Source organism: Felis catus, chromosome C1, assembly GCF_018350175.1.
Source record: "Felis catus isolate Fca126 chromosome C1, F.catus_Fca126_mat1.0, whole genome shotgun sequence".
Lineage (NCBI taxonomy): Eukaryota > Metazoa > Chordata > Mammalia > Carnivora > Felidae > Felis > Felis catus.
In genome coordinates this window covers 82598520-82620667 of record NC_058375.1, presented here as the reverse complement: position 1 = coordinate 82620667, position 22148 = coordinate 82598520, and the positions used below count along the sequence as shown (strand labels likewise).

Sequence of the window (22148 nt, the reverse complement as noted above, 5' to 3'; positions counted from 1 at the left end):
GCAAATTCTCTATCATGTAAAACATGCTTACTCCATTGACTTCCCTTATAAAAGCTGGGGGAAAAATGGTTTCCTGGAGGGAGGGGGAATGTTTTCTCTAGCATATTAAGCACATAGCAAATGTGCTAAAGCATATGTAAGTTCATAATAGAAAACTATAGCACATCGTGAGGATTTCTGTAATAATGATGTTGATGATAAGGACTAACATTTAATAAGTGCCTACTGTTTACCAAGCTCTGGCTTCATTTTATGTACTTTATATAAATTATATAATCCTTACTACAACGCTGTGAAATGTTATTCACATTTTATGAATGAGGCAACTGAGACCTTATAAAGATAAAACAAAATTTGACCAGGTCAAAAACCTAGTAAATAATGGAACTAAGATTGAAAGCCAACGTCAAAGACTGAACTCTTTATCCTAAATATTCTGCTTCTCATACATTCATTCATTTGAGAATATACAGCAGGCCAGATATTGTTCAAAGTTCTTGGGAAACATCAGTGAACAAAACTGATGAACATCCTATTCTGGTAGCTCATATCTTCTAGAAAGGATGGAGATACAAAATAAATGAATAAAGAATATGATGATTATCAAAGGGGAGATACACAGAGTATGATCTGGAGGACCTACTTTCCATATAAAGGCCCTAAGACTTATTGGGAACAGCAAAAACACCAGTATGGTTGCAGTGTAGTAAATTAAGAGGAGAGTGGCAAAAAATAAAATTGAAGGGGTAGGCAGGAGCCACATAAGCCTGTAGTCATTGCAAAGCTTTTACGTTTTATTTTAAGTAAATTGGGAAATCATTTGGAGAATTTTAAGTAGAGGAGAGACATGTTCTCATTTCTATTTAAGATAATTGCTCTGGCTACTGTATGGAGAGTACATTATAGCAAGTCAAAAGAGAAAGTAGTCAGATCAGTTAGGAGTATTCCTGGTGAAAGACAGTGGAGCCTTAGACTAGAGCCATATCAATGGAGATGGTGGGAAGTGGAGAGATTTAACTTGTATGTTGAGGGTGGAGCGTAGTTTTGCTGAAGGATTGGATCTAGAGGTGAAGATAAGGGGAAAAAATGAATCCAGAATAGCCCTAGATTTTTGGCCTGAGCAAATGGGTCAGCAGTCATTCCATTAACTAAAATAGGGAAGACTGGGGAAAGAATACTTGGAGTGAAATAACAAGGGATCTACTTAAGACATATTAAGTTTGAGATTGCTTTTCAACAATTAATTAAATGTGTTAATTAAGTCACTGCATGTAAGAGTCGGGAGCTCAGTATAAAGAACAGAACTGGAGCTATAAATTTGAAAGCCATAGCTTAAATGATATTTAAAGTCATAAGACAAGATCAAATCATTTGCAAAGGGTATCCTGACAGAGGGAAAGAAAGAGTGTCTACGACTGAATCTCGGATATTCCAACCTATAGGTTTCAGAGAGAAAGATTTACCCGGTAAGGGAGACATAGAAGTGATGTAGGAAAAAGAGTAGGATAGTATTTTAAGAAGGAGGGAAGGGTCCAGGTTGAATGCTACCGAGAGATAAAGTAAAATGAGCACAAAAGTGTGGCCATATGATTTGCAAAATAAAGGTTGTTGGCCCCATCACCACAGCCTTTGTGTGGCTGGGAAAAGAGGACAGATTTCCAGAAAGAATAAGTGAGGAGTGAATGGGAGGTAAGGGTGGAAGAACAGACACTATTATCAGTACCTAAGAGAGATTGGAAGGGAAATAGGTAAATGAAAATGCCTGTAAGTGGCTGCAGAGACAAAGAGTTCTTTTATTTGTTTTGTGTATTTGTTTTTAGGATGAGCAGGATTGGAGCATGTTTGTGTGTTAACAGAAATAATAAGAAAATGAGAGTGAATCATGGGATGGTCAGAGATGAAAATTAAAGAATGATCAGATATATGCAAGACAGAGCCCTCAGTGGCTCCTTTGAAAGAACCAGGACACTTCCCATCATAACAGAAGAAAAGATGGATGACAGCACAGATGAGGGGGATTTATAAAATTTAGAATAGAAAAATTACTTCAGTATTTTAAACTGATAATGTGAGGCAAGAGCCTCAACTGAGAATGAAAAGGAGTGGCAGTTTAGATTTTAGGAGCAAGAAGAAGATATAAAAATGTCACTCGGTAAAGTGAGAAAGCTGAAGAGTGACAGCAGTAACATAGCAAGGCTTGTTGGCACTATTGAGTGCTCACTTGAGGTTATAGTTACAAAGTTGGGGCGGGGAGCAGTCATATTCTGCAGCCACCTTCAGTTTTCAAGTGTAAATATGGAACGACTGAATGACTGGGTTAAATATGGGCAAAGATTTAGCCTGATAACTGCAAGAAAAGGTTAGAGATTGTCATCTGAGAGGATTTGACCTTAAATGGTCAGATATTTATATATCAATGAGAATTGTGATAAATGTTGAATATGTTTATAGAATTATTTCTTTATGTTTAGTCCCATTACTTTATAAACTACTGTGAACTCCCTGAGGATAGGGATCATATTTGTTTTGCCCCCTATTATGTCTTCAATGCTTACCACGTAGAATGAGTCTTTCTTAAGAACACATTTTATTAGATCTTTTCCTTGGTATCTTCTCTTAAAGTACCAAAAGACACATGGTAATTTTAGGTGAAACAGCAGCCAAACAGCTCAGAAAGGACATGGCCACTCAATATAGAGGAGAAGGTGCTAGGCCGGGAGGCGACAGGTCTAGGTTTGAGTTTGCTCTGCCATTAACTGTTACATGGCAATGGGCCTTGTGTGCTTGCCACATCTGTGGGCCTCAGGTTTCATCAATATTATAATAATTCTGTTATTGTGGAAATTAAATTACATAATATGCAAAAATAATTTCTAAAAGTGTTAAGTACAAAACTACGTTATTTAGTTTTAGAGTTTGGTCCTGATGCCTCTCAGGACATATGATATTCAGCAACTGGTTGATGTTTGATGACGCTCAGAAAACTATGTACCGATTATTCTGCTCCAAGTCTAATGGCTGGTTTCTTTGACTACTGTTTTCATTTTGTATTAGCCATTGCCAAACAGGAGGCTTATCTCTGTAATAGGCTATGGCAGTCAAGAGCAGGAGGGTCTAAAGACCGGTAGCATAGACGACCGGCCCTAGGGCCTACATAAAGCCCATAAAGCCCAAGTGAATTATTGTTTCCCGAAGCTTAACATTTGATCGAATGCAGTAATTGCCTAGGTACACATTTGTTCAACAAATGATATTTTTAATAAAATGATATTTTTTTAAGATCTATAGCCTATAAATTTTTTGGTTGTTTGATTTTTCGGTTTTTGTTTGATTTTGTTGTTTGATTTTTATGAATAGGAGAGTGAAATAGTTGGTTGTTATTGTTTTCTTGGTAGAAAACTTTAAACAAAGAACCAAGAAAATACAAAGAAATTATTTGTGTTGTGCTCTAAACCTTTGAATATAAGCTAATTGTTGAGACTGTACTTTAAAATACCTTACTACTACGAACGCTATTAGGCTGTAGGATGTTGTTAAAATTTAAAGTCACTGTTATTATCGGGATTTGGTTTATGTAATATTATGGATGAGGCCAAATATTACTTGTTTGGTCATTAAGCATTAGATGAATCTCATTCTTGCCAAGCATTGTGCATAGAGATAAAGTTTCTTTTTTTATTTTTTTAGTATTTATTTATTTATTTTGAGAGAAAGAGAGCATGCGAGCAGAGGAGGGACAGAGAGAGAGAGAGAAAGAAAGAGAGAGAGAGAGAGAGAGAGAGAGAGAATCCCAAGGTTTCACTCTTAGCACAGAGCCTGATGTGGGGCTCGATCTTACAACTGTGAGATCATGACTTGAACCAAAATCAAGAGTCAGACACTTAACCAGCTGAGCCACCCAGATGCCCCTAGAGAGAACCTTTCTGAACATTTTATATGAAAAGTGTCAGCATTAAGCTGTGACCCCAATGAGGTTAGCAGAAATTTCTTGTCAGTGTAGCTTTTTGGTTGATGTTAATCCTTCATTCATTCATCAAATATTTAATTAAGGCCAACTGTATGCAAAGAACTAAGGGGATGATAAAACAGGTTCAAAAAGTATCCTGTCCTCAGAATGTTTATGATATACTCAGAAAAATAAAAGAATGCATAAGTAATGCTAATATAGTTTAGAAAGTAAAAGAAGAAACAGAGAGGAAAATCCAAAATTTGTGAGGCAGTGACTGCCTTCAGTAGCGACCTAGGTACAGATATGAATTTTATCTTATGGATGTTTGCTAGTGTTTCCATGTGAGCATGCAGAAGCTATTGTTTATGGAGCACTTTGCCACACATATAAAAGATTCTTTCCCATGTTAAATACTCCCTACTAGTATGGTAATTAATTATCTTAGAAAATTCTTTCTTTTCAACTAAAAACTTGTACTTTTCTTTTCTCTCCAATATAAATCTCCTGCTTAGCATTGAAACCCTAAAACTTGGCTTTTAAAATGATCATCATTTTTTCCAATGTGTCCTGTACAGTAACTCCAAATAGGGTTTTTGATTGGATTAAAATGTGATATTTTATGCCCTATGCCACACTTTCAGGTAAAAAGGCTTAAAGCAGTCATCCCGGTGTTTCTGTGTAGGAAAATCTCAAGTATCATATTGAATAAATATGGAAAAGACTGATTAATCTCCTACTCTTGCTCCAAATAGAGCCTGAATCCTGAATACATTTTTCATATTTATAGCAGGCCCATTTTCCTCATCACCCTACTTTTCTGTTTTCCTTTGCTTTCATCCCATTGTATGAAGTAATTTTTATTCCATTTTCCCTCATTGGCTTTTGCCCTTGACATTTTATGCAATATTTAGCCATGAAAGCAGTAGCATTTTGAAGGCGAATTTCCAAGGCAAATTATTTCATCCAAGTCTTCCTAAGGCATTGGAAGGACTATAGCTTAGGAAGTCTTTCTTCATGTGAGGCTAGTCTGTGACATTTTTATAATGCAGAATACTCATTTTATCTTTATATTGTAAAGATGTAAAATAGCCATACACAAATACAAATTATGTTCACTATAATAAAGTAACACTTAGGTTCTGTATTGCTTTATAGTTTTCAAAATAGTAAAAGTTGTATTTTAATAATCTATTAGTGCCTTCCTATTTCAAACAGTTGTTACGAAGAGCAAGTAGGCAGAATGGTCATTGCTGTCCCCATTGTACACAGATGAAAACTGAGGCCCACATAGGGAAGTGACTTGTCTTAGAGACCAAGTGTGTTCATCTCTGCACCCAAAGACCAGTGATCATTCTGTATATTGCAGTACTTTAGTAGAAAGATTCATTTTCTTCCAACGTCCTGTAACTTTCCACACCAAATAATACCATACATGTGCTTATGTTTTATTCTTACTGACTTGGCAATTTCGTGTCTGACCTCACTATTCTCCACTTCTAATATGCATGTGGTTGATTTTGTATAGATAGTGTCTTCAGTGACTTGTAACCAAACCAAATTCTGTAAAGATAATTACAGTGAAGCATTGGTTGTGATCTGTATAGACTCCTCAATTTATGCAGATTATAATAGCCTTCATTTAACAAGTATTTTCTTTATTTTAATTGTCTATACATTTATTATTATTTCACAATGAGAAGTAGCCAAGATATTTGTGGTTGTACCTTCCACCAGTAAAGGCTGAAACAGTTCATGAACTCACCCAACCTTGGAAGTTTGAAAACATTATTCATATTTTACAGCTTAAAAGGACTCAGCATGTTCTGTAAATAGGAGGGAAAGAGTTATAATTTGTGACTCAGTCCAATATTTCATCCACAGACTGTGGATGCGATGCCACCTGGTCATAAACCCTGAGGATTTCTAACTGTGAGTTTGAAAACAAAACAAAACATATCACTGGAAGGAACCTTATAAATTATCTGGTCCAACCCCATCATTTTACAGATGAGGAAACTGAGGCTCAGAGGAATCATAGCTCCCACAGGTCACAAAACGAGCGGATATTCGAGCTAGGATCAGAGCTCCACCTTCTAACTCTGAAGTGCTATTTCCAGTATTACCTCCCCCAGAAAGATGCCTCCCATGGGGCATTACTTCTGGAGAATGAAGTATATTAAATTCACATTTGGCTGCTAATCATTTTCTCAGCAGCTCTATGGTATTTCATTAACTGCCGCATGTAACACTCTGGCCTTTCACCTGTATTAACTTGAGCTCATTAAACTTGAGGCCAATAATAAACAGGACTGAACTAACACAGATATTTTGCATGGTATGTGTTCAGCATTTTTTTTAAATGGTGTCTACCGTGTGAAACATTTTTCCCTTCATGGTTTATGGAATGGGAAAAAACAGGAAGCACAGATTTCAAGGAATGGATTATATGTGTAGTATGCCTCCTTATATCAATCAAAGATATATTAAATACTCATTTTATACAAAGCTTTGTAAGGATTATAAAGAAACGTGAGTGACAGCACAGCAGAGGGTCTAGGCATCTGGCAGACAGAGATTTGAATCCTGGCTCTGCCATTTTTTTTTTTTTCAGTTTATTTATTTTTAGAGAGAGAAACTGGGAGAACGGCAGAGGGAGAGAGCTCACACTTAGCGTGGAGCCCAACGCAGGGCTCTATTCCACGACCTAAGCCATTTCTGTAACTGTCTTCTCATCTGTAAAATGGGACAAGAACAATACCCACCCCACAGGGTTGCAATATAGAACAGGTAATGTACTCATGTGCTTTGCAAAGGGCCTGGTGTATAGCAGTGCTCAATAAATGTGCTGATTTTGATGAAGATAGTGATGGCAATGCAAGTCCTTTCTTCATAGAACTTCTAATCACCTCTCATTACAGCTGTTGTTGCGGAAGTTGATTTTCCCCAAGGTTTCTCCCCACTTCATTTCTACAGAATATAAGCAAGCATCCTGCAGAGTGACTATTTAACCCTTGCCCAGTTTCCCACCAACATTATTTCATGTTCATTTTGACTGAGAAGTAACTCTTTTGCAGCTCACAGCTTATGCAGCCACCAGTTAACACAAGTCCTTATGTGATTCTGAAAGTGTTTGAGATTCTGACTGAGCAAGGGATGGTGAGAGTGGAGGGGTCATTTGCAGAAAGAAGAGCTGCAAAGAGGTAGAGAGAGAGAGGTCTGTTAGAGAAGTGTTCTGTGTCATAAAGAATGACAGCTGGGTGGTTTCGGGCAGAAGTCACTGTCAGAGTAGGGATGAAGCAGTCAGAGGGCATTGTGGGAGTGAAGATCGGTGTTGTACTGTTGGGGTCGGGGTTCATGGTCATTATTTGTTCTTTATTTTCCAGAGTGCCATAGACTCTTAAAACAAAACAAAACAAAAAAATTATAGATCATCTATTCACTTTCCGGCTTCTACCAGAATCCCATCTCTCAACCTTCTGGATCATTATCTTCTTTCTACCACAAGTACCCTCCCGTAAACCACCATAGGGATCTACATTCTGCTACCATAGGGATCTACACATATTGTCAAAGATCCGGTGTTTCCCTACACCCTAAAGAACAAAAATCCAAACTGCTGTGCCCAGAATTCAGAGCCCTCCATAGATTTCCCAGCTGTAGCACTCTCAACAATAGCCACATTGTGGAAAGAGGCTAAATGTCCATCAACTGATGAATGGATAAAGAAATTGTGGTTTATATACACAATGGAGTACTACATGGCAATGAGAAAGAACGAAATATGGCCCTTTTTAGCAACATGGATGGAACTGGAGAGTGTGATGCTAAGTGAAATAAGCCATACAGGGAAAGATAGATACCATATGTTTTCACTCTTGTGTGGATCCTGAGAAACTTAACAGAAACCCATGGGGGAGGGGAAGGAAAAAAAAAAAAGAGGTTAGAGTGGGAGAGAGCCAAAGCATAAGAGACTCTTAAAAACTGAGAACAAAACTGAGGGTTGATGGGGGGTGGGAGGGAGGGGGGAGGGTGGGTGATGGGTATTGAGGAGGGCACCCTTTGGGATAAGCACTGGGTGTTGTATGGAAACCAATTTGACAATAAATTTCATATATTGAAAAAAAAAAAAGATTTCCCAGCTGTATCCACTGCTACTCCCCCAGTCACATGCCATATTTTAGCTTTATAAGTATGAGTTCATCCTGTGTTTTTTTTTAAACTTTCATGCCTTGGGGGCGCCTGGGTGGCGCAGTCCGTTAAGCGTCCGACTTCAGCCAGGTCACGATCTCGCGGTCCGTGATTTCGAGCCCCGCGTCAGGCTCTGGGCTGATGGCTCAGAGCCTGGAGCCTGTTTCCGATTCTGTGTCTCCCTCTCTCTCTGCCCCTCCCCCGTTCATGCTCTGTCTCTCTCTGTCCCAAAAATGAATAAACGTTGAAAAAAAAATTTAAAAAAATAAATAAATAAAATAAACTTTCATGCCTTTACTCATCCATTCATTTATCTTTCTCATCTCTTTCCAGCACCACATACTATTTCTTCCTGTTATAATCTTTCATCACAGTTTAAATTCCTCCTTCACTAGAAAGTCTTCCTTAATCTCTTAGCTGGAATTAATTGCTCATTTGGATCAGGGTTACATCAAACTGTTTGCGCATCTGTTTCTCTACTTATTGTATTCTCCCTTAAAACTACCTAGAGAACCCAGATGTAAGCTGAAATCACTCAGTCCCGTCCTTCTGGAAATGGCTACAAAATCCCTGGAGATTATGTTCTCTAGGTCACTTCCGGCTATAAATTTCCCCTCTCATTGAATTCTGCATCTCCCTCAATCTTACTTCTTGTTGGTTCCTATTCTTTGAGCTATATGCCAACCCAACCATGAAACTCAAGCCTATTTTGCTGATTTTCTTCCAAATTTCTCTCTAAGTCATATAAGTATGTAGGAGACTTATGTAAGTTTTAAGGGTCGGAGAGGAGGATTTCAATTGCAGCAACACAGACAGCTTGACATTGAATATTAGCTCTTCCTCTTTATAAAAGTCCTCCAGCCCTCATACCATCAGGCTCTGCTTCCTTTCTGTCCCTCCCTCTTCCTTCTCTTTTTCTCTTTCCCCCCACCCTCTCCCTGATCTCTCTTCTACCCCTGCTTCAGAATTCTGCATTCCTCCTGCATATTGGTTTGGCCATCTCTTTGTTTTTGTTTCTCCTAAATCATGCCACAGGGCATAATCTCCCAAGCTCCAAGCTAAAGGTACTATTTTAAAAGTTACCGCTTTGGGGCGCCAGGTGGCTCAGTCAATGAAGCAGCTAAGTGTCCAACTTCGGCTCAGGTCATAATCTTGCAGTTTATGGGTTTGAGTCCCACATCAGGCTCTCTGCTAACAGCTCAGAGCCTGGAGCCTGCTTCAGATTCTGTGTCTCCCTCTCTCTCTGCCCCTCCCCTGCTTCCTCTCTGTCCGTCTCTCTCTCAAAAATGAATAAACATTAAAAAATATTAACTTACCACTTTAAACAGTGACGTTTGTTTCTTTAGAGGAAGCTGATAGGCATCATTTAAATATTTCAGCAGAAAATAATAATTTTCTCACCTCACTTTCAAAGACCATGAGTCAGTCTTCCTCTCAAGGCCATAAACTGCTTTTAAAAAGAAGCACCTCCTACTTGTCTCTGTGGCCCCAGCACCTGCACTCTGTGGCCAAAAGCAGGTCTTACCTCCTTCATCCTTTGTTAGCATTCCATTAATGTTAGATTTTCTTCTCTTGATTGACATTCTCCCTAACATACATTCTGATGTTATCTCCTCACAACAAAATGTGCTCTGCTTCCCCTTCACAGAGGAAACTCCTCACTCTCCTGTATCTTACTAAACAGAGAGCACATGGTTAGCAGTCGGCTGGCTCTCCAAGACCTCTTCCAAAGTGGTCTTCTCCCTCTGGTGTTTCTCCCTCCGGTGTTTCTCCCACCTGGAGGGTTCTCTTCCCCCTTCCTGACCCTCACACCTCCATCTTCACCATTTGCCAACCTATCCTTCAAAACTTAGCTCAGATGTCACCTCTTCTAGAAAAGCTCTGACCCATCAGCCTGGGTTAGGTACACACTGTCACTGCACATCTAGCATCCTGTGTCCCCTCTGCCTCAGCCCTTGTCTCAGGGTACTATGATTGTTATTAACTATAGGTTCTTTAAGGTCACAGATTGTCTTTTATAAATACCTTTCAAGGTCTGGCTGGAACTTTATAAATGCCTTTGAATTTATGAATCACAGCTGTTGAATAAGTAAGGTATGTTTTACTTCATATAATTTTAATATTAAATGGACCTATTTATATAATTTCTTTCTGAAAATAATTGTTTCAGGTTGTCTGACATTTCAAATAACCAGCAGAATTGTTAAAATGCATTCAAGATATCCATTCATTGATTGGTTAAGTTTCAAAACATATTGTACACCTATTATGTGCTGGATCAAAAACTAACTCTCTAGGACCTCAAGCGGGGATGATGGAGGCATAGGCTAATAGCGATAAGGCAGAAAATGCAGCAGGTGCAGAAGTTAAAGAATGCCCAGAGTATTCTGGAACACTGTGAAGGGCCCCTAACACTGTAGGGAAGGGAGTCAGTTAAGGAGATACTTAGATGCTATGAAACCCAAGCTGAGGCTACAATGCCAAATAGTCCTGTACCCGATGAAAAAGACTGGCAGGGGCTTCCCCAGCAGAGGGGATGTATGAGCCAACATGGAAATACAGAGCATGGTACGCAATGCAATATAAGCAGTTAAGGCTTATGGGAATAAATTGGCAAGCATGCACTTTGCAAATATTATTCCATCTAATGCTTATACCAACATCGTGTGTTAGATACTGTCATTCTCATTTCATTGATAAGGAAAGTTAGTAGCAGAATGGTTAAGTAATTGGCTCATAGTCACACAGCTAATAAGTGTAAAACTGTGATTTTAATGCAAATTTGACTTCTAAACCAGTTCTCTAACCACTATGCAAATGTTGGCTTTCTTCTTTTGCTAAGAAGCATGAACTATTATTGCTTTTGACTGATTCAGACATCAGATAGTTTATCAAAAGTTGCACTCTTAAATTTATCAGATCAAACTAATAGTTATACTTCATTAATTTCATATGCTTTGCATGTCCAACTCCAGTGTCCCTGTTTACACCATTGAGCACCATGTAGTATTATGATAATATGTAGATGGTCCTTTTCTCTTTGCCTGCTTATTGTTTTCCACTGTCCACATTTGATAATATCATGAAAAATTGTTTACTGTTATATCAGCGATTAAGTATTACATGCCAGTTACTCATGGGAAAAATCTGAGTTTCTGACTTTAAGCCATGCTAAAACAAATTTTGAAATAGAAATCAGGGTCAAATGTAAGCAATTGCTTACTCTTGTAATTGAGAGAAGGGAAGAAGAAAAGTAGCTGAATTCAGACAGAACAAAACAGAGACCTCTCACCTAGTCTCCCATCTTGCATCATGCTGAGCTCACAGTGGTTGAAATTAAGGTATTTTAGAAACACACTCAGGAGAACCCATGCTCCCAGCAGTTGTTCACCAAATTTCATATTTTAAGTATCTAAAAAGTATCCCATTGCCTTCTGGAGTTTTGTTGTTTTTTTTTTAAGATTAACTCTGAAGTTTTATTTTCCTTTTTCTCTCCAATTAATGGTCATTTGATTGAGATCAAACGGTTTTCCACGAAAAACCATTTGGTATATCATTCCTTTAGATAACTACAATAATCAGGAATACTTAATATATAATTCAATATGACACTAGACTGTCATGAATGGCAAGAGGTACTTATGAAATTAATAACAATGATGAGTGTACATATGGAAATTATTGAACCTTGAACCTTTAATGTAGTACAGGACAGTTCCTGGTCCAGAGCTGGCATTTGATATTGTATTTGTTGAATAAATGGAAAAATAATAGTGTAACCAAGTCATATGTGAACATGTTTTTTGTAAAAAAAAAAAAAAGTCAATTCTTAGATAGTTGTGAAACATATATCCTTGACATTTAACTTATTTCTTGGTCCGTCAGTGTATACATTTGCACACATGCACAAACAATTTTACATATGTACTATATATATTATGTGTATATACACATATATATTTGGATTTCAGGTTTATGCTGAGTGTGATATATATATTGTACTTAGTATATGGTATGTGTGTTTATATATATGTGTATGTATATATACATATATATGTATGTTGCGCCCAGTATAAACCTGAAATCCTTTTATCTTTTAACTTATTACCATTTGGATATCAAAGTGACTACTTACTGTGCTGTTATTGTTTCCCATCAGATAAGACACTATGATTAGGAAAATAGAGTTGATCCATTATAGTACTATCCACCAGTGCTATTAGCCAACTTGCTGCCGTTCTCATAAAAATTACGCAGTTTAAACTGGAAGATACCAGTACCTACTTCTATTAGAAACAAGAACCCTTTTCTACTTCATAATATGCTCAATTACCTTTAGATTGATCCATGAATAAATTATAATCCAAATAGACTTCTTTACCTTAAAGCTTTGCTGGCTTAAGATACCATTGTTGATTCATTATGTTGTCACTTTTCTATCGGCAATGTAATGCTTTTTATATCTGGATAGAGACAGTTTTCATGTGAGATACTGTTATCTTTAAATGAGTAGGATTTAGCTTTTCTGGTGAGAACAAATTCATCAGTGATGAATCCCTGGAGAAAGTATTGAAACAAAAATCATACCATTTCTGAGCTTTGTTCAGTTCATCAGTTACAAAGCAGCTTTTGATAGTCCTAAAGAAGTTTTTTTCTTTGTTTAAGAAATATAGCATGACGCTCAAAACCTCTCACTTTGGGTTACTGCGGGCTACAACTTTTTCTGTAAGAAAATAATGAATGAAGAGGAAAAGCTCCTGCTGCTGGCTCTGTCAGGCTCTGCTGCCTCCCCTCCTGCAATAGGAAATCAATTAACTATATGTTCAGGCAGAGATTTGAACTAAATGCTTTATTAATCATCACTGATTACGCACATACACAGCGGCCAACTATGCATTCACCTTCACTATTTCTTAGTTTTATTTTGCTTTTTGCTGGTTTTTGTTTATTTGGCTGTTTTTTGTTGTTGGTTTTTTGTTTTTGTTTTTTTTTTGGCAAGATCAGAACAGAAATGTATGCCTAAATGTAGAATATGTAAAGGTGGTCATCTGGTACAGGAGAGAATGGATCTTTTGTATTTTCAGAAAGTTTAACTCTTAAAATGCTCAGTACCCAGATATGGTAGAGGCATCATAATACATCACAGAGTAATTTTTGTAAAAAGCGCTAAACTTTCTCATACTAATTTCCAGAAAGCAAAATCACTATGGCAGCTTTGATGTTTTGGAAGTTGGTACTACACCTCACTTCTAGGATTTCCATATGGCAGTGAGAAGCTACACACAAATGGACCGATTTGACTTGGAGATGAATGGTGGAAGGTTGAGGGGGCCGTCACTGATACCGTGTGTGGGTGTGCTTTCAATTTAAAGAAAGAATTGGCAACAGTTTTCCTTCTTTTCCATTGATTCTTCTAACTAACACACAAAGAAAATCCGATAGGAAACTTAATGTTATATTGAGAGGCTCTCCTTAGGACTAATTATAAAAGAACAGAACGTTATAATGATAGCCCTGTTAGCTATAGAAAGGCAACATAATTTGAACATGTGGTCAACCACTGCAAAAAAAATTATAGAAAATATCATGCTGGTAGATGTTTACTTAGGCTGTATTCTGCTCAGCACCAAGGGATTTTTAAATATTATTATTGTTGTTATTTTTATTACCATCATTGGAACAATTTGAAAGTATCACAGTTTAAAGTTAAGTACCTTATTTCTCTCCCTTTGGATAAAGAATAATATGAATGGAAGAAAAAAATCTCCTCTGGTTTATGGTTAAAAGAAGATAGATCAAAAAGGTTCCAGGAATTATTTCTTTTGAATAACATGTATAGAACTCTTAGATGGAGTTAGATTTGGTTGAGTAAGGTGAGACCCAATCAGGGAATCGGAATAATGGTTCAAAGTTTCATTGAGCTTGCCACCACAAGAGACCTGCTAGAAACTGAGGTCACTTGTTTCAACATTTAAGGATTTTTGATAATCTTCAAGAATACAAGATTAGGATTTCGGTGCCCTTGGTATGTAAGAGAAGTGTGGAGGGAGTGATAGTCCAACAAGAACTATGTCATATGGGGTGACTGGGTGGCTCAGTCAGTTAGGCATCTGACTTCAGCTCAGGTCATGATCTTGCAGTCTGTGAATTCGAGCCTCACATCCAGCTCTGTGCTGACAGCTCATAGCCTGGTTCCTGCTTCAGATTCTGTGTCTCCCTCTCTGTCTGCCTCTCCCCCACTAGCACTTTGTCTCTCTCTCTCTCCCCCTCCCTCAAAAATAAATAAACATGAAATACTGAAAAAAAAAAAACAACAAAACTATGTCATGTGGACATGCGTTTACCACCTTATGCGGTGTTAGCAGAACCCCAGGGGCATTTCTTTGGCATCAAGTATAATCCCTAACACCTCATCTGCCCCAGGAAAAGGTTATTTCATAAGAGGACATTTCAAACAAGCATTATCTTTTCCACATTAAAAGAGCTTATGTATGTGATAACTGCTGTGGATTTATCGTCTTTTATTTTGTGCTTTCTAACAAGATGGCATCACATATTTTATAGTAAAATAGATACAGTATATTCTGTCCCTTCATCATATTATTTCATATTTATGAAATAATTAAATATTGTAATTTAGGAAAACATTGAGGTATAGAGATGAAGTATATAGGTCTAGCTTAATTGTATATAAATTAATTTGGCATTCATAGCATTACTTCCATTTGCTTGACCTGTTGACATAATTATAGCAAATTGATAATGGAAGTAACAATCTTAGATATTTCCACATAAATATGTTCTGCTAATATAAATTTTCAGTGGCAGTTTGGCTGAATTGAAACATGGGTTAAGTTTAGTTTACCTATCCTACTAACATCTCTAAAGGACTGGAGAACTCATTTTCCAGGGGCATTATGCAACCTGGCAAGTGGAGGCCAGTGTTTCAAAACAAGTGTGAATTTTCACCAAAGTACTTTCTAGGTCAGAAATCAGGATGACCTTGGAGTGCTGTAGTTTTCCAAGCCTCCATCAGCTAGATAAATGGGCTTTATTTTGTGAGAGAGAGAGAGAGAGAGAGAGAGAGAGAGAGAGAGAGAGAGGAGAAAGGGTGTTTTTACAGTCTTAGAAAAGAGACCTAGCAATTCCAGGTTACAGGCAGATACGGAACATTTGGGATTCAGTGGTGTCTATCACCAGCATTATGTGTCAGTAAAAGTGAAGATCAAAGGTTCTAGAAGAGGAGAAGGACAAAAGTGGAGAGGAAATAATTGTGGGATAATGAATAGTATGAGGGCATATTCGTGTTAACTTGAAACCACTTAGCATTTTTTCATGACACCCAGGTATCTTTCTAAATGAACTTGGTAAAGTACAGTTGAATAACCTTGAGATTTTAAAGCTCCATGATGTGATTTTGAATACTGATGGAGTTTGTTTAAGCACTATGATATTTCCTCTGCTTTTCATTTCTATTTTTGCCCTCTTCATGCAAAATAAAATTTATTTTCTGTACGGAGAAATCAATACTTTTACCATTTTGTTTTTCATCTATTCCAGTAAATTGCAATCAACATTAGTTACAGCCTTTAAAGAGAATGTAGTAAGAATTTGAACACAATAAAATAGAGATACAGATTAGAACTTTGGCAAAGTACCTTTGCTATTGACAAAAGCATTTGTCAGGGACTATGGCTGTGTCTATATTGTGCTAAAAACCTGATGAAGAGGAAAAAAGCATCAATAGGTTTTACCTTCTGTCTATATGAACCAAACAAATGGTCTAACTAATAGCTATTGTTTAAAGTGAATGAATTTGGCTTACCATTGTGAACTTTATTCCATTTAGCAATGTATTTTAATTAACATTTGTATATTTAATACATATATACTTAGTAGAGGTGTTCTGCTCTTGAGTTCTTTTTAATAATTAATGGAATCTGAAACCTAGAAGACTAGTGATTTTTGAATAAATGAAGACCTTGTTACAGTATATAAGAAACAATCTCCAAACACGTATTTGTTTGTTGATAATATTTATATGTTAATATCCTCACATTTTTCTCTTCCATGAGCTAATAATATGCTTTCTTATTTGTATGCATTCCTTTTAGAAACTGCCAAGTTTTGGACCTTATCTTGAGCGGCGCAAGGAAATCATAGCAGAGAACAAGATTAGACAGAAAGAACAAAATGCAGCTTTTCCGCCACTTGAGAGAAAGCCTTTTATCCCCCGAAAGCCTATTCCTACCATCAAGGTAAAAATTAAGCTACATATATACTAATTAAATATACAATACAGCTCAGGTGTTTATTTGCTGTTTAAATGTTTCACTTATTTTTTTAAAAATACACTGAAAGTTTTCAAAAATCTACCTATGGTGATAGGAGAGCCTCTTTTGTTTGTACATTTTATACTTTTTAGAGTACTGTCATAACATATGTGTTTCGTGGATATTTCTGTATGTATTAAATAGGCCAGGAAATATTAAGGTGAATTCTTTGTCTTCTCATAGTCATTTTAAAATTATCTTCATCTGGGGCGCCTGGGTGGCTCAGTTGGTTAAGCGGCCGACTTCGGCTCAGGTCACGATCTCACAGTCTGTGAGTTCAAGCCCCGCGTCGGGCTCTGTGCTGACCGCTCAGAGCCTGGAGCCTGTTTCAGATTCTGTGTCTCCCTCTCTCTCTGCCCCTCCCCCGTTCATGCTCTGTCTCTCTCTGTCTCAAAAATAAATAAACGTTAAAAAATAAAATAAAATAAAATAAAATTATCTTCATCTACAATTAAATCCAAGAGATATGTTAGCCATACAATACAACTGAATGATTAATATGCAATGTAATATCAATTTGTACAAATTTTGTCTAGTTCAATCTCTGGAAAGCCTGTACAAATGGGGTCTCAAGAGATTAGTTTCTGAGTAACAGCAAGAATTATCATTAAAGTAGAATTGTGGGTGTATTTGCATGTTTTCCTTTTAGAAACTGCCCAAGTTTTGGACCTTATCTTGAGCAGCACAAGGAATTCATAGCAGAGAACAAGATTAGACAGAAAGAACAAAATGTAGCTTTGAACTTCTTACTTTGAGAGAGAGGCAGATTCACATACTATAGTCATAAGAAATAATACAGAAGGGTCTTGTTTAACCTTTACTCAGTTTCCCCAATGGTAACATGTTGTGGATATCACAACCAGGATAATGACACAGATACAATCTACTGATCTTATTCAGATTTTTTAAATTCCTTATTTGTGTGTGCATGTCTGTATGTGTGCATCAGTGTGTTTACTTCTGTGTAATTCCACCACACGTGTAGATTCCTTTTTCAACCACCACGGTTCAGATACAAGATGTCCATCACTACAGAGATTGCCCTGTCATACCACACCTACTTCGTTCCTGCCCACCTTGCCCAAGATGGAATTGTCTTAATGAAAGAAAAGGGAGTGTTATAGGAGTTACAGGACCACATTCCCTCTGAAATCACCATCACTGAAAGTGGCTTCAGTTACTGAAACTTTTCTTCCATATTTAATGACAATATACTCCTACATTTCCATTTTCTGTTTGAGGCATCAGCTGGAAAGCTTTTTCTCAGGACCTCTCAGGGGAACCTCCCAGAAATTCATCTTTAGTTGTCAGCTGGGAATTGGAACACTTAAAAATTCCCTCTACCTCAGAAAGAGAGAGAGAGAGAGAGAGAGAGAGAGAGAGAGAGAGAGAGAAATATGTCCAATGTCAAACACAGTGGGGTTTACACTCGCTCTGACAAAATTTAGGTGATTCAAAGTTCTGAAAGGAAATACAGAAGTACACAAACACAAATTCTACCAGCACTTCAATACCATAATTCCAAATAAAGTGAATACTTGGGACATTTAACAGCAGAATATCCCCATATACTCCTTAAGCTGTTTCCTTTGCATTATTTGTGTGCTACTAAAAGAATGAACTGGACACTGATGATAGAGAGAACACCAGATCCTTCAGCTCTTCAGAAGCTTCCCCCTCCCTGTGTTTGGCTATGATTATTATATGATTTGGGGTTAAGTGAGAATTGTCCCACTTCTGTCTCTCTTCTAAATTAATTTGAATTAAATGTAAGAAATCATCTCTTCCTTATGTATAAAAAATCAAAAGAAATATATTATTTATATTTGAGAGAAAAGAAGTGCAAGGTGATTATGAAAACATTTTGACCTTTTCTAGCCTTCTATTCCTTCAGGGAATATAGTGATAACCTAGAAGCAAGACAAAAACAGAACAAAGAAAAAAACTTATTATAGTTGAATTCAAGCTGATCAATCACTAATCCAAATAAAATATCAAACTCAGCAGAATTAAATAAACCAAAGAAATGGGAAGTCAGGAAAGTAAGTAAACATTTTTTTAGTATCCAGGAGGGATAAGGAGTATTATTAAAAACAGTACAGGTTTATATTCCTCTCCTAAGTTTATTTATTTTAGGTTATCCAAATTAAAGTATCCCTGGTGTTCATTGCATAAGCTTTAAGACATGGTAGATACCATCTTCCCAGCATCTAAGACCATAATAGCACTCAGGTAATAAAGGACTGCCATGGCAGATTTTCCCAATGTCCAATGGATTTTCCACTACCTTGGCTTCTCCTCAGGGTATCATACCCATTCTACCTGTTGTCATTTCTAGGAAGATGGTGTGACCTTTCAAATAACATAATGGTGAGCTGTCATCATCAAGACAGCATGGTATTGGCACAAAAACAGACACATAGACCAATGGAATAGAATAGAAACCCCAGAACTAGACCCACAAACGTATGGCCAACTCATCTTTGACAAAGCAGGAAAGAACATCCAATGGAAAAAAGACAGTCTCTTTAACGAATGGTGCTGGAAGAACTGGACAGCAACATGCAGAAGGTTGAAACTAGACCACTTTCTCACACCAGTCACAAAAATAAACTCAAAATGGATAAAGGACCTAAATGTGAGACAGGAAACCATCAAAACCTTAGAGGAGAAAGCAGGAAAAGACCTCTCTGACCTCATCCGTAGCAATCTCTTACTCGACACATCCCCAAAGGCAAGGGAATTAAAAGCAAAAGTGAATTACTGGGACCTTATGAAGATAAAAAGCTTTTGCACAGCAAAGGAAACAACCAACAAAACTAAAAGGCAACCAACGGAATGGGAAAAGATATATGCAAATGACATATCGGACAAAGGGCTAGTATCCAAAATCTATAAAGAGCTCACCAAACTCCACACCCGAAAAACAAATAACCCAGTGAAGAAATGGGCAGAAAACATGAATAGACACTTCTCTAAAGAAGACATCCGGATGGCCAACAGGCACATGAAAAGATGTTCAGCGTCGCTCCTTATCAGGGAAATACAAATCAAAACCACACTCAGATATCACCTCATGCCAGTCAGAGTGGCCAAAATGAACAAATCAGGAGACTATAGATGCTGGAGAGGATGTGGAGAAACGGGAACCCTCTTGCACTGTTGGTGGGAATGCAAATTGGTGCAGCCGTTCTGGAAAGCAGTGTGGAGGTTCCTCAGAAAATTAAAAATAGACCTACCCTATGACCCAGCAATAGCGCTGCTAGGAATTTATCCAAGGGATACAGGGGTACTGATGCATAGGGGCACTTGTACCCCAATGTTTACAGCAGCACTCTCAACAATAGCCAAATTATGGAAAGAGCTTAAATGTCCATCAGCTGATGAATGGATAAAGAAATTGTGGTTTATATACACAATGGAATACTACATGGCAATGAGAAAAAATGAAATATGGCCTTTTGTAGCAACGTGGATGGAACTGGAGAGTGTGATGCTAAGTGAAATAAGCCATACAGAGAAAGACAGATACCATATGGTTTCACTCTTATGTGGATCCTGAGAAACTTAACAGAAACCCATGGGGGAGGGGAAGGAAAAAAAAAAGAGGTTAGAGTGGGAGAGAGCCAAAGCATAAGAGACTCTTAAAAACTGAGAACAAACTGAGGGTTGATGGGGGGTGGGAGGGAGGAGAGGGTGGGTGATGGGTATTGAGGAGGGCACCTTTTGGGATGAGCACTAGGTGTTGTATGGAAACCAATTTGACAATAAATTTCATATATTAAAAAAATAAATAAATAAAATAAAATAAAATAAAATAAAATTTCTTAGAAAAAAAAAACAAATAACATAATGGTGCAGTGCCTGAGTGGTTCAGTTGGTTAAGTGGCCAACTCATGATGTTGGCTCAAGTCATGATCTCACAGTTGTGAGACTGAGCCCGCGTTGGGCTCCAAGCTCATTATGGAGCCTACTTGGGATTCTCTCTACCTCTCTCTCTGACCCTCCCCTGCTCGCTCTCTCTCTCTCTCTCTCTCTCTCTCTCTCAGAATTAATGAATAAACATTTTTCAAAAACCATAATGGTAGCTGATAATTGTGGGTTGGTCTTTTTTGTTTGTTTTGTTGAGGATAGCATTTTCACTAGTTATAAAAGCAACTATCTTTTTGGAAAGTGAGGAATTACATTTGTTAAAATAATGACTTCTCACTTTATCTTGTTTTCTATAAGGCTTCCTATACTGTAGTGGGAGCATATGTTTTACAGGAAAAAGGAAGATACAGAGATCTGTTCCTGTCCCCAGAGAGATCCCCAGTGTCAGATGACTCCTGACTTCTAGAGTCATGATATTGTGTGTGTATGTGAATGTATGACTGTATTTTTAGTTATATCATTCATCCTCCAATATTCTAGTATGGTTTACTAATGTAGGAGAGAAAGTTTATCTCCTGGAAGCATCCATGGAAGCATGTGGCAACGAGTAGCTCTAATGTGCCTATAATGTTCCAGATGCTATACATGTTTTATCTCATTTAATCTTCACAATACCTGGGATAGATACTATCTCTATATTCATTTTACAGATAATAAAATTGAGGAACAATGAAAAATTAAATAATTTTGCCAACTCACATAGTAATTATTGGTAGAATGGGTGATGGAAATGAAATTGAGAATAGCTGGGTTAGGATATTCAAAATATTGACTTATAATAGGAACCATAAAAGTTTGGATCCATTCTAGAAAATGTATGGAATATTCCTAGATTTAGATCATGAAAGATGAACATCAACATGGAATAATGAGAACATTTAGTAAAGGAATTTTAAGCACATGTGTTTTGTCATAGTTGTATTACTAATCACTTGAGTGAGGGAAAATATGAAATAGGAGACCTATAAAATGAGACTACTGGGCAAAGAAGTTAAATTCCCCTCCCCAACACTCTGTAGTTTCATTTGTTTAGTTTTTTCTAATGTTACATCACAAAGATGAATATAAAAATTGCCCCCAATCCTACTTAATCATTATTAAAATTTAGATTTATAAAATTCTAGTCCTTCTTATATCTAAATATAATATATTAAAATAAACATGGAATGTTCTTATATTTTACATAAAAACTTCACAATAATTTATATAACACTTTTATATCAAAATAATGTTTTAATAGTATTTTAAAATTTTTTTAACATTTATTTATTATTGAGAGACAGAGAGAGACAGAGCATGAGTGGGGGGGGCAGAGAGAGAGGGAGACACAGAATCTGAAGCAGGCCCCAGGCTCTGAGCTATCAACACAGAGCCCGACGCGGGGCTTGAACTCACGAACTGCGAGATCATGACCTGAGCTGAAGTCGGACGCTTAACTGACTGAGCCACCCAGGTGCCCCAATAATATTTTATAATATAAATTTACTGTTAATTTTTTGGAAGTAACCTGTTAGAGCCTAGAGGGCACCATGCTGCTCCTGGAGAGAAGGCAGGTTAACAACCTGGAAGCAGACATCATGGAAACAGTGATCTGAAAAACACCTGGGACACACAGAGGGGGAGATACTTGCTCCTCTCAGAGTACTTCCCTGAGAGCAGCAAGCATGGAGACTCCTCTCTGGGGACAAAGGAGCTGGCTGGTGCCATTTCCCTCCCCTGCCCCTCAGTATAAACACAGAACCACC

General features: G+C 37.4%; 1 protein-coding gene across 3 annotated transcripts in view; it reads left to right on the top strand.

Annotated features, from left to right (window-relative positions):
* The window catches only part of DPYD (dihydropyrimidine dehydrogenase), an 869175-nt gene that overhangs the window by 822962 nt on the left and 24065 nt on the right, over positions 1–22148 (top strand). For all 3 annotated transcript variants that reach the window (XM_045036245.1, XM_011284844.4, XM_045036247.1), the window contains one exon: positions 16252–16395. In XM_045036245.1, the coding sequence (XP_044892180.1) occupies positions 16252–16395 (144 nt within the window). The remainder of the gene's footprint in view (positions 1–16251; positions 16396–22148) is intronic.